The sequence below is a fragment of the Trachurus trachurus genome (assembly GCF_905171665.1).
Source record: "Trachurus trachurus genome assembly, chromosome: 9".
NCBI lineage: Eukaryota > Metazoa > Chordata > Actinopteri > Carangiformes > Carangidae > Trachurus > Trachurus trachurus.
The window spans coordinates 26,577,826-26,591,378 of NC_139895.1; the positions used below are offsets into that span (position 1 = coordinate 26,577,826).

The window sequence follows — 13,553 nt, forward strand, 5'->3', positions numbered from 1 at the left end:
TCTTAGGGGTAGTTGTCCTGCTACCCTGTGCCCTGTTTGCCTACATGCTTCTCTACTGCCCTCCTCTGGACATAGACCTCTCCTACAGTGCCTTCGAAGTTCACAGTCACTTCTCTGCCGAGCGCTTTGACGCCCTCACCATTGCTATAAAGACTCAGCTGGGGTCCTGGGACAGACGTAGGCGAGACTTAGATGACGGCGAGTCTGAGGCCCTGCGGGAGCTTCTTCTGGAGAAGCTTGGCAGACAGGGAGTATTCAACAGGACAGATAATGAGGGCGTAAGGTCCTCCACTCCTCAGAATGACCGTTTCCAGGCAGGAGATGATCAGAAGGGAGATTCTGCAGTGCACAGAGATAAAAGGACAGTGCCTGATTTGGGCCAGGGAGAAAAGAACTCAAATTACACAGCGACGGAGGAAGAGGGGAGATCATGGGGAGGAAATTCCACTTTGTCGCTCATTAGAAAGCGCAGGTTTGCTCCTAATTACTACTTGCAGAGCCAGGCTCTGTGGAGGATTGAGCTGGTGTTTGTAGCCCAGGGGGAGGGGGATCGCAACATCTTCACACCAGAACGTCTGCAGACGATTCACCATGTGGAGCGCCGGCTGATGCAGCACCCACAGTTTCACCAGTTCTGCTGGAAGCCACTGGAGGTGCTGAGGGATCTGCCTCTGGGACCGTCCTACTGCTCCCCTCCCAGCTCGCTCCTGTCTTACCTCTACCCCAGCGAGAAAGGGGGGAAGATATACTACGATGGCATGGGCCCGGACCTGGCTGATATTCAAGGTGAGTCCACAGTCCACAATATTCAAGGATCAAGAACTACCTTCAAGAGTTCACCTAAATGTGCTGATTTTCATTGTGTGTATTGTTTTCTAGGTTCTCTGAGTCTGGCCATCACCCACCCACAGTTCTACTGGTACGTGGATGAGAGTCTGTCCCCTGAGCATCTCTCCTCCTCTCTCTTACGCAGTGAGATCCACTTCGGTGCTCCTCTGCCATCCTACTACTCCCTACAGGACCGAGCAGACGAGCAGAGAACACGCTTCAAAAACTTTGTGGTTCAGTATGCAGACATCTTGTCGAAGCAATCCACCAGGTCAGGAAAATAATGCTGCAATGTTGGCCATTTGTCACAGCACGAAAAAGAGCTCCAATGCAAAAATAGATTTATTTACATGACGTTTCGAGCGCACAGGCTCTTCCTCAGATGTCACATACATCTGAGATGTTGCATACATCTGAGGAAAAGCCTGTGCGCTCGAAACGTCATGTAAATAAATCTATTTTTGCATTGGAGCTCTTTTCGGTGTTGCAGACTTTTTTTTCACCTTCATTTTATGTTTTTTGGTCCGGCACCCTCCCAACATTGGGCTACGAGGATGTGTGTGCTTTTTTTCCCACTTCTATTCATTTGTCACAGCACGCCATCATTCATTCCCTGTGTTTGGTTTGCTGCATCATTTGCGAGACATTGCAGATGTGACTCTGTATCTGCTCTCCTTGTTCCAGCCAGGTGAAGGTGCTGTATGGGGGGACTGAGCTGTTTGATGATGAGGTGAGGCACACCTTCCACAATGACATGATGCTGGCTGTCATCAGTGGTGCCTGCATCACTGTGCTCGTCTATGTCCTTACCTCCTTTTCAGGTACAGCATGACTATACAGTATAATCCAAGTGTATTCATCTGTGCTTATCTCATAGAGTTGTTGCTTTGTTACAGTTTACATGCTTTCTGATGGGCTCCTTGTTGTTTCCTTGTCTCCCTGTAGTCTTTCTGACTTTCTTTGGACTGGCCAGCATTGGACTGAGCTGCTTGATGGCTCTTTTCTTATACCATGTCGTCTTTGGTGTGAGGTACCTGGGTATTCTCAATGGAGTGGCAGCGTTTGTTATTATCGGAATTGGTAAGGGGAAAAAATATTTTGTAATTAAAGGCATAGAAACAAAATTGTACTCTATTTTCAGGTTTTTTTTTATTATTAGGTTGATATCACTGTCATGTTTGCATGTCAAATGTGAAGCTAAAGCCAGCAGTTAGTTATCTTATTGTAGCTGTAAGACAGGAAACAAGTAGAAACAGCCAGCGTGGCAACAAAATCCGCCTAAATCTACCAACATCTCTTAAACTCCCAGATCAACAGATTTTATCCTGTGTGATTAATCTGTAGGAAAAACCAAAATATAGAAACAACATGTTGTGGGGTTTTATGATAAAATACTTATACTTACCTTCCTCAAGTTATGTCATCAATATGAAGCAACCAGTGGGAACTCTAAGGAGGCCAAGAAATAGTCCATCACATAAAGCTAAGCTAATTTATGTAAATCTCCCAGCTGCTGGCTGCAGCTTCGTTTTTCCTATACAGACATGAGAAAACCCTTTTTACACTGCAATTATCGTACTATATAATTATACAGTTCTTTTGTTTCTCTCAGGGGTGGATGATGTATTTGTGTTCATCAGCACCTTCAGACAGGCGTCTCATCTGCGCCAGCCGCAGCAGCGAATGATCTACACAATTAAAACAGCTGGCCGTGCTACTTTCCTCACCTCCTTCACAACTGCAGCTGCCTATGCTGCGAACACTTTCTCTCAGGTAATCATAGAAGAAAAATTCAGCGTTTAATAGGATCTGTACGGGAAGTATAGATGACTCCCCTGCTATGGATGAATAGAAGTGCCTCTGTCAGCAGACAGCTATTTTCATGTGATAAGCGCAAATTGAATGTTTCAAGGTCCTTTACACCGTGCTTTATTTAAATGACACTCAGATCCCGGCTGTACATGACTTCGGCCTATTCATGGCCCTCATTGTCAGCTGCTGCTGGCTGTTGGTCTCCATCCTGATGCCAGCCGCCCTGTGTATCTGGAGTCAGTGGGTGGAGCCGCGGGAACATGCTTGGATGAATTGGTGAGGCGCTATTTTCTGTGAGATATTATTTGTGAATGCTTTGCGACACCTCTGCTGAGTTGTAATCCCTTCAGTTGTCTCTCTCCCTAAACTTCCCCCTCCCTCTGAAGCTGGAAGTTGTTTTCGGGCCTGTCAGCGAGCCACAGTCCTTTGTCAGATGAGGACGATGATGTGGCGCTACTGTTGGTGGACACGGAGCCAGGTGAGATTATTATCGCCCTCCAACCAGCATAGGGTGAATGACGGAGGGAGAATGGGATAGAGAATGAGTCCAGGTTGTATAACGCTGCTGTCCAGCTCCAGTAAAGTCTCTTTGTTTGTCTTGGTCAGACTCATGCGACACAGACGGTGATGCAGCCATTTTGTCCCTGTCAGTGGGGACACCTCTGTCCCCTCCAGGACAACAGCATGTGGGTGTGGTGAGCACGAACCTCCAGTGGGTCCTCAACCATTTAGTGGCAAAACCAGCCGTGGAGCAACGAAAGGCCGTTCTAGGTGAGAGTTTCTATAACTGTGATGAAAACTCACAAGGATTCTGACGACGGCTCGACTCAATTTTCACCTTAAGAAGATCAATGTGGAATTCTATAATTTGGTTTTCTCAGATATCGTCTGCTGCGCCTTTGATGTATGATGTAGAGTACAGATGATTGAGTAACCTCAATCTTAAATAAAACCTATTGAAGGGATGCAGCTCTCTCTGTCTGTCTCGGGGGGATTGAGGCTGTCAGAGGAAGAGCAGGCTCTCATGAAGTATTCATCCGCCCTCTTCAGAAGTGACTGTAATTGATCCTTGATCCCACTCCATCAGACCATCCTCTCTGCTATTGTTTACCACTGTCTCTCTGCCTGCCCAGGTGTCTTCCTCCTGATTCTGCTATTGTCTGCTGGCTGCTGCTGCCTCCTCAGACCGGCCACTCACGCCCCCTTGCTGTTTCGCCCGGACACAAACATCCAGACTCTGCTGGCTCTGAGGAGCAACCTCAGTGGTCAAGGCATCTCCTGCCCAATGTGCTCAGGTGAGAATGTGGCTGTGATGAAAAAACACTTGTCACTTACCCTCAAAGGGTCCATAAAAAAAAAATCTAAAATGTTTGATGTGTCCTGCAGGTGTGTTCATGGAGAAGCCACACTCTCTGTACACCCACACCTCACTATCATCCTTTAAGTTTTCTACACGTCAGCAGCAGACCCCGAGCTCAGCCGCTGCTTCTCCTCGGAACTTAGTAAAACCAAATTCAGGCACCAACCAAACAGGTGAAAGGTCCATCTCATAAAAAAAATCCTCCTCATCTTTATCTAAAGCTTTTTTCCACAACTTTGAAATATTGCACTGTGACGCTGTTTCCAGGCTCGATGCTGACAGTCTACATATCAAAGCTGGACCCTGGAACCTCGACAGCGCTTTACCGTTTCTCCCTTAACACCAGCACTCCCTCCCCATGGAAACTATGCAGCAAGCAGCATGAAGAGGTGTCATCATTTCAGGTTTGAGAACAGAAAAAAAGTTGGTATACTTGATGATTTTTTTTGTAATTAGCTGTCGAGTTTTGTCTCTGATCAGTGCCAACTAAAGCGCCTCATAACTAATCTTGTTTTATCTGAATAGGCCTATAATCAGCCCCACAACAATTACACCACCAGAATGACAGTGTGTGTTTCCCATGTGTACCACCCGTACCCCAGCTGGATGATCACATCTGGCTCATGTGAGGCCCGTCACGGCTGGACGCCTGAGTTTTCCTTTTATGTGACATCATCTCCACAGCAGCAGAACAGCAGGTCAAAGCACAAAAAAGGAAGAGAAATCAAAGCGCAGTTTAGATGGACTGTCACCTCGTTTGTTATCTGTCGCTGAAGCTCCGCTCTCTCCTCTCAGGAGGCTGTACTTTGCACAGCACCGCCTGAAACCTCATCCCAGCCGAGTGTGCGTCCATCCCCCCGGCTGTGGCATCGGTTCTGGCCGTGATGGACCCACACAGGGAGCCTTTTATGCTCCTTTTCCCAGTGGTGAGTGAGGAAGCATCGCAGTGTCAGAAAGCGTCATTAACATGGAGATGGTTTGTTAGACCACCAGGAAAATTAATTTCCATTTAATTGCATGCCGTCTCCTCAAATGTCTTCTCCATTTAATTAATACGCATGTTGAGTCTTAAAACGATGCAGGTGTATAATGCTTTTCTTTTCTTAAATATCACTTTTTTAAAGTTTCAGTCTCTGAACCCACATGAGGGTTTTCCCACAGTATACCAGTTGTGCAGATATTTTTACACTGTATAAATAAATGCCTTAGAGAGATTTCTCTGTGTTCTATTTTCAAAGATCCCTCATCTGCTGCCAAAACGAAACCATCCAAAACGTTTGGATTCAACCCGTGCAGTGGCGGTGTGTGTGGCCACCCAGCGGTGCGTCCACTGGTCGACACCGGGGCCATGGTATTTCTTGTGTTTGGGATCCTGGGAGTCAACCGAACTGAACACAAAGACAACCATGTTATTGGCGATATGGTGAGGGTCACACTTATGTCATCGTCATCAGGTCTTTACAATCAACAGAAAAGTTTACATGTTGTTTAATTCTCTCCAAAGGGCAACATTATATTGGATCCAGACTTTGATATTTTCCAGGAGATGGGACATCTTTGCACAATCTGTAAAGCTGTTAGTGCAAACAAACAACTTGTGAAGCCAGGGGGAGCACAGTGCCTGCCCTCAGGTAACACCCACACACAAATCGGCATGAAATCCTATCACAAGTAATAATATGAACCAATATGGCAGTTCACTGACTCTGGAAGGAACATCTCCAGATTTTATTATTCTTTTAAACAGTACATTTTTTGTGTATGTTTTTCTCATGACACCCAATGGTGCCATTTTGCGTTTTGGGAAATTGTGTTTTCCTCTATTTTCTGATGTATACTGTATACCAATATGAAGATAGTTGTGGCAGATTAATTCACAATGACCATAATCAGTAGTTACAGACACAAAATTGCACTGTAATAACTGTGTAAAATTAAATTTTTAACAACAACAACAACAAAAACTAGTAAAGGAGATAAATGCATAAAAGTCTAACCAAAAAAGAAATCATACAAAGAGGATGAAAGTGCTTTAACAGTTGTGTTCTTTCTCCTGTTTCTCATTCAGGCAACAAGCTGTCTTCTATTTTGCCACTGCTCCATCCTGAGTGTCACTCTCTCCCTGAACCCAACCTCCTCCCGGGGCAGTTATCCCATGGAGCAGTGGGAATGCATGGAGGCAAGGTCCGCTGGCTGTCCATGGCCTTTGAGTCTGTAAGCCTCTTCATCTTTCTGCTTTTCATCTTCACACATCAAAGAGCTGCACGTCTCAGTGTTGGTACCATCTCTAATGCTCTACCTCTGCTCTCTCCAGACCACATACAAGGGGAAATCCTCCTTTCAGACCTATTCTGACTTCCTTCAGTGGGAGAACTTCATCCAAGAGCAACTCTCCAGCCTCCCGCAGACCTCTGCTCTGCAGCGAGGTTTCCAGACCTGCGAGCACTGGAAACAAATCTTCATGGAAATCATAGGCGAGTGTCATTTTCTATAAAAGAGATGTGTGTTTTTCCAGCAAATTGAAGGGGGTGAAAGGTCTGATAAACCAGTGCTCTCTGTACTGTTTGTAGGTGTGGAGAGTGCCCTCTGGAGTCTGCTGCTGTCTCTGGCCATCTGTGTGGCAGCTGTGTCTGTGTTTACTGCTCATCTTCTGCTGCTGCTGCCAGTGCTCATAACCATTCTAGGTAAGAGATGGAGCTGTGTATTCAGGTGGGGAAGGGACATGACTTTAAAATACATATTTTTTAAATGGAATATTGAGGTCTGTGTTGGGATGATGTGTATAATAACTATGTGTTTTTGGCCTTTGACAGGAGTGATCTGTCTGGTGGTGGCAGTCATGTACTGGCTGGGCTGGGAGATGGGAGCAGTGGAGGCGATCTCGCTGTCTATACTCGTGGGCTCTTCAGTGGATTACTGTCTGCACCTGGTGGAGGGATACCTGCTGGCAGGGGAGACCTTGCCCTCTATGCCTGATCATAACTTGGTATGGGAGTGTACATTTGTTTTACAGCTCTAATCTTTTTAATGTTTTCTGTTTACACACATGCTAAAACAAGTTAATGACTAACACTCTGGGCTTAATAAGGCGAGAAGCGCTCTGCAGGCTGATGAATAAAGAGAAGTGGCTCATCCCATTAATCTGCGTTTGGTTTTCAGCAGCCTCCGGCTGAGAGGCGGAGGCGGACCCTGGAGGCAGTGAACCATGTGGGCGTTGCCATAGTGTCCAGTGCAGTCACCACGGTGATCTCCACAGTCCCTCTCTTCTTCTGTGTCATTGTGCCTTTCGCTAAGTTCGGCCAGATAGTGGCCATTAACACAGCAGTCTCCATTTTGTTCACCCTGACCGTGACTGTGGCCATGTTGGCGTGCATGGGTCCCGCCTGCTTCAGCAGACCCCCCGTCGCCGTGCTGAAGGCCAGCCTGGCCGTGATGGCGGCCGCAGCCTTGGGAGCAGCTGTGTGCTGGGTGGGAGGGCAGCTGGGGGCGTCGGCATGGCAATCAGTCAGCACATAATCAACACAACAGTCCCTCAATCACACTGATGTCAGGTAGAGGAGTTCCTCTGAATGCAAAATAATGAGAACTATAAGCCGTGTATTTTTCCTCCGTGTTCAGGAGGAATATCAGATCAGTGAGTGATCTTTAAACTTTACAGCACAAAGATGTCAGAATCAACTCCAGCAGTTTGTCATCACACAAGACCTTTATTTTTTCACATGTATTGATCAGTATTAGAAAGAAAAAAAAAATCCTTACCCACTGGGTATGTCTTCTGAAATATAGTGTAACTGACTGTGACTCAAAGTAGTGGGGCGACCTTTTTTGGGTCGATTCTATGATTCAGTTTGAAGTTGTTTTTTTTTTTTTTAATCTGCTATCGCCCTCAGCATAGAGGTGGAGATGAGTGACTAACAGTTGGGAAACACTGGCTGAGTCACAGTTTTCATCAGAGTAACTTGTGCAGTTGTGAGGAGCCACTGACTGTTCTGTGACCTGTCCATGTGAGCAGCAACGGGACGCTGCGTTATGACGTCTGTGAAGATTAGTGTTCACATGATTCATGGCTATCTTGTGAAACATCACATTTGTGATTTCATTTAATTTCTTAAGTTTTTTTAATTGCGCATTGAATGTGATTTTCTCAGCCACATTTGAAACAGAAGTTATGATGTCCTGCTGTGGCTGGATTTAAAGTTGTCTAAGCCAAATTTATACTGTGCACAGATTTGTTAAATGTAAAATGTGATGTAAATGTCTCAGTATGCTGCTCTCTTACACTCTGAAATGAACTCTCGATGCTGCCAGCACACACTTGTTCTGAGGAGCTGTGTATGCCAATACTTAACACATGCTCTCGTCCTCTTTTCTGACTCTTATGTTTATATCTCAGATCTCAATCTGCTTCTATGTCTTTTTGTCATCAGCACCAATTGAAAGAGACCTCTTGTCAGCTCCTCAGGTGTACCCTCTGCATGCCCTCCATCACACTTGTAGGCACTCAGTGTAACCCATTCTGCTCTCGCAGTTTAAGAGCACCACTCAAACACCCATCAGCCCTGGCTCCGCTCTGCCCCACTGTGAAGGTGAGGGCCATTTGTCAAACCACGTAACACAATAATGGTTAGGGAGAGGGGATCGACTCAATCGCGGTAAGAGCAGTAAATTTCTGTTTTATGTGTGCGTGTTACTTTGGAATGTCAAATAAAGCAGGTGCAGAAAGCCTCGGGTCTTTTCTTTTGTGAAAGCACAGCACTGTTTCCTTCTGCATTGTTATGTAACAGAGCAGCGGAGTGGGATGAAGTCCTGTCACTGTTTGCTTACAATCACATAATTACTGGGAGAGCTGCAGTAGACAGTGTCACATGTCTGCGTGACTGCCATTAATTATTCATATGGAACGGCTCAGATTTAACATTGAATTGCAGCGCATCAATGTTTCATGCTGGTTAATAAACACTGTCATTATGGAAACAGAGGTATGAAGACACTGACAAATATTTTGAGTTAGAGCAGAAAAACCTCGGTAGACTTATTATGGGTTCTGTTCATTATTTTACTGAAGCAGCAGAACCACATTTATCATGTTGCAATAAAAAAAAAAAAAAAAATAGCATTTTGCCCTTTGCTGGAGCATTTTCCCTGTCAGTGGAGGGACTTCTATAAAGTATGAATGTCAGTGTTTCTTTTACATTGTTTATATGTGAAGATGTTTTTACAGAGCCTATTCAGAGCAATACTCATTTTATAGGGTAAAATGTTATGTCTCCTAGTGAAATACAGTCTGACCTCAGTGGAACCGAGACACTCCCTTTACTTTCATCATAACTCTGATGGATGGTTTGTGCATTAACATTGTTATTTCTGTTCATGTCTAAACAGCAGTGAGAGTTTCCGATCAGATTACACAAATCTCAAATACACTGAATAACCTAAACTCTACTTAGTACCTGCACCATGTCTTGGTCCTTTTGAAGTGTGTTTACCCAAACTGTTTGTCACCCAGACTGCAGTGTTGTTACATCTCCATGTATATGGTAGTTCTCTTTGTCAGGTTAAGTAGGGTGAGGGCCCCGCTTTTAGTTCTGCCACGTTGGCGGTTTTCGGCGCAGTGGTATTACAACACTCCTAGTGTTTTTTATGAAGAAACACAACAGGGTAGTGATGGAATAATTATTAAGGGAGAGCAAGGTCACATGCAAGGGAGTGAGTATGTACTGTAGCAAGGTGGAAAAAGAAACACTTTCCTACTGTAAATTTGAAACCACAAGCTGCATCTATAAATAGTAAATCACAGATAAGACGAATGGTGGATATTTATATTTAGCTCATGTAGTTGTTCTTAGTGTTTGATGGGTGCCAGCAAACATCTCAAACACAGACCAGTGTGCAATTGAAGTCCACGGCTCTATTACTCCTAGTCAATGCAGCACATGGTTCAACTTAAATGGCACAAAACAGGTTTACTGTAATCCGTTAATATTGTGAACAAAGGTCAGACATCAAACAGATGTGTCAGACTGCTGCAGTGTCACACAACATTATTCCCATTGTATTGGATTAGAAATAAATGGAGAAAAGGAATGAGTGAGCAACATAGTATATTCAACATAGACCAATGGCTATACATTAGAAGGCAATTATAGGGCTAATTTCAACAGTACCTTTCCACCTTTACATCATATAGTATGTAATTACTTAAACAATAAATACCCAGGCTCATTTGGTTCTTGAGAAATACTTCATTGTACCAAGAAAAGGCATTTTCTCTGGAGAGAAATTATTTTACATCAGATCTGTAAATCAACACTGAAACATAAGTCATATCTTTATTACCCCATGTTACAGGGCACACACAATGTTCAAGTATGCCTGAGGAACTAAATGGAGCAATTAAAAAAACAGAAAACAAAAAAACAATGAAGAATAAGAGAGATAAAATGCATTTAAAAATAAGTGAACTGGCATTGCATTTCACAAAAATTCATAAGCTCATGATTTTGGAACAATTCACTGTAAAGTGCTAACTGGTTCGAGCTGAGAAAAGCACATGTTCCCTTTGAAAGATCATACACATTACTTTATACATGGAGGTACAGTAATAGCCAGTCATCAGGCAAGCAATTACCAACCAGAAGACATGGACCACATTTCATGTATTAGTCCTTTAATAAGATAACTGCTTCCTTAATTTCCTTGTTAATGGTAACAACGAGAATCTTGCCACTGATTGCCAGGACAATGCCAATTACAAATGCTGGTGTTGTCACTGTACAATTTTCCTTCTTTCCTTGTAATTACATGCAATTGACTGACATACAGTATCAAAATCTCAAGTCAAGTCTTTCTAATCCTCTTACGGATTGGAATCCTTGAACCAAAGGGATGAGAGCATAAGGAGAGAAGAGCAATTATTGAGGAGTGCAGGAGACCTTCCCATACTCCTCCTCCTCTTCCTCTCCTCTCCCCTGGATGTGGTGGGCTGGCCCGACAAAAGCAGGGATCTGTCCAGCTGATGCCTGCCTTCCTGCAGGTCCTGAGAATCCACTGTTTTCCTTTGTGCCTCTCATTAGGAGGCATGTTTTTAAAAAAAAAGAAACAAATGAAAAAAATATCTGGAGGGGACTGGGTCAATAATTTTTCCCCTACTGTCCACCTAAAGCGGACATTCACCCTCCCACCCCAATCCTAACCATAAAAAGGTAAAAACAAGGTGTACTGCAGAATGGCTTTACTCCTCACAGTCTGTGGGGGGAGCTAGAGCCCCTAGGAGCTGAGGTGCGGTTGGTGGTCTTGCGGTTGTTCTGTCGTGTCTGATTCATCTTGGTGGCCGAAGGTTTCCGAGCGTCAGGCTGGCGCCTCCCCTGGGGGCCCCTTCGTTTGCCCCTTTGCCCTGCACGGCCCCTTCCGGCCCCCGCTGGTCACTTGCGTGAGTGCAGTGTGTCCTGGAACTTGGTGCTGGTGTAGCGGACGTGAAATCCTTTTTTGTTGATGGTATCGTCAGAGCGGAACTTGATCACAATGGAGTCGCCAGCTGAGTAGATCTCCTCTGGAGGCTGTCAGGACGGACAAAACCAACAGATTCATTTGTGGCTGTCACTTTCTGGTTCTTTGACTGCACTTCAATTAAAACTAAAGACTTCTCACATGCTGAAACCGGAGTCAAATCAGTGACCATGAGGAATGGTTTCTAACTACAAAGGACAGCTAGCTCTTGTAACAGCCAGGGGCCACGTAAGGGTCCGTGACCAGGACCGGCCCTCTCCAGCTTCATTCTGATTCAGGCTTTGGCTGCTATTGAAGAGGGGATAAAATATACTCTGATGATTAGTGCCAGGTGCACCACTGCAGAGAGAGCGCTGAACGAAACCATCTACTGCACGGCGCTTCACATATTTCTACTGTCTTGAGTATCAAGTCAGCCAAACTGTCTCCAGTGAAACGAATGAGGAGTTAACTGTAGTGTGTGAGCGCAGAAAATATGCAATGCTTGACCTGGCTGTTAGTCAGAATAGTAGTGTCACATGAATATTAATTCAGAACATCATACTGAAAAATAATTAGTTGGTTGAGGTACTCTGGCGGGTGCCCTGTGGCTACGACAAAGACAAGCACTGCACCGTCAAAGCAGCCAACGCTTGTGCAACCAAGTGTAAAAACACCAGACTGTTGATTAAAGCTGCCATTCATTACGTGAATAATATATCTACAATAGCCCATACGTCGTCTCGGTTTATTGGCAAAGGGATTCGAAACACAAGGAGAAAGTGGCCTGCAAATTTTATTGTAGAGCCAGCAAAACGTAGTCTACTATTTAACTGAGAAAAGCCCTTGGGCTAAAAGTAAGTCTCCCCGCACTATAATGAGTTTTCACCCTACTTCAGACTGAATTGTGTCAGTTTATTTCGACCTGTTTTATAAAAGGAAACTTGATTGAGGAGCCGGTCCCCAGGGTTCTGAGGGTGTTATGTCCCCTCCAGCGAATGATTCATTGGAACAGGCGTGAGTAAAAGGCCAGAGCTTATTACTGAAGTGTGCAAATGAAATCAAGCTGTTCTCTGACCTGAGGAAACTTGTGTTTCTATTCCCTGCTGCTCTCATTGTTCCAGACTTCAGCTGCAGCCTCAGCATTGGCTGATTAACTTGGAGTTACAACCCAATGCCAGAGATTCTGACAGTCTAGGGAGTGACGGCTTGTGTCGACCTACAGCTGCCTCCACAGCAACACTCCCAAACACGTCAACTTTAACAAAGCGATTAGAGTGTGAGTATGGACCGGAATCAAACGCCCCAGGACAGTTCACAAAGTCACCCCATTACAAACTGCTGGCAAAGGTTGCTCAACAGCAGCACTAATTCCCAAACTATTGTCTCGACACTCCTGCTGTTATACTGTAGAATTGAAAAAAAAGTGCTGTGACAAGCCAGTTGCAGCTGTCAAAAAGAATACTGGTTTCTCTAGAAAGATTCTCACCCCTGAGCCACAGTAACGTCCCAGCCGTGGAGACTTGGTGTCGTCTCCGTCAAAGAGCTCCATGTAGTCGTAGCCGCAGTCGGCCTCTTCCTCGATCTCAAAGGTCTGGAAGATGAGCTCCACGCCGTAGCCCTTCTCTGCTGAGATCACCCATTCACAGTCGGAGGCTCCGGGGTAGTTATTGTCCCCAAACTGGGCATGGGAGAACAGGTCCTTGGTTTTGACTTCAGCCTTAAGATGACCTCCACATTCTGTAGATAGAAAAGTTGCGAGCTGAGTTGCGTTTTTTGCAAACAGGAGGCAGAGTTCAGAGGGAACAGGACCAGATGTTGTACTTGCTGGTCTGTGGCTCATTTGTGGTTTTACAGTCATCCATATACAAAGGATTCTTTAACGCACTGTGTAGTTATATATGAGTCATAATCATTCTCAGACAGGGTGGTGAATTGTGCGCAAAACTAAATCAACTAAGTACAATATTCCAAGCAAAGGTTTATGAGGTTTAACGTGATTAACTGACTTAAAATTAACTTGTTTCCCCCCAAAACAGGAGGGTTTAGAAATTTTACTCAAATCTCT

At 44.8% G+C, this 13,553-nt stretch overlaps 2 protein-coding genes across 2 annotated transcripts in view; one reads left to right on the plus strand and one right to left on the minus strand.

Annotated features, from left to right (window-relative positions):
* Positions 1 to 44: 44 nt before the first annotated feature.
* On the plus strand, positions 45 to 7,516 carry disp3 (dispatched RND transporter family member 3; the record flags this gene model as incomplete). Its single annotated transcript, XM_083978612.1, has 20 exons — positions 45 to 786; positions 880 to 1,099; positions 1,513 to 1,649; positions 1,774 to 1,908; positions 2,441 to 2,601; positions 2,741 to 2,916; positions 3,027 to 3,118; positions 3,247 to 3,411; positions 3,774 to 3,935; positions 4,027 to 4,173; positions 4,268 to 4,404; positions 4,526 to 4,698; positions 4,796 to 4,926; positions 5,239 to 5,423; positions 5,505 to 5,631; positions 6,069 to 6,214; positions 6,315 to 6,474; positions 6,571 to 6,684; positions 6,814 to 6,986; positions 7,163 to 7,516. The coding sequence occupies 20 exons, from the start codon at positions 45 to 47 to the stop codon at positions 7,514 to 7,516; spliced, it is 3,837 nt and encodes a 1,278-aa protein (XP_083834738.1).
* Positions 7,517 to 10,222: 2,706 nt separating this feature from the next.
* Positions 10,223 to 13,553, minus strand: part of bmp1a (bone morphogenetic protein 1a) — a 30,279-nt gene continuing 26,948 nt past the window's right edge. Inside the window, exons 19-20 of the mRNA XM_083978934.1 lie at positions 12,975 to 13,225; positions 10,223 to 11,556 (exon numbers count right to left, since the gene is read on the minus strand). Coding sequence (XP_083835060.1) covers positions 11,422 to 11,556; positions 12,975 to 13,225 — 386 coding nt within the window. The 3' untranslated portion in view covers positions 10,223 to 11,421. The remainder of the gene's footprint in view (positions 11,557 to 12,974; positions 13,226 to 13,553) is intronic.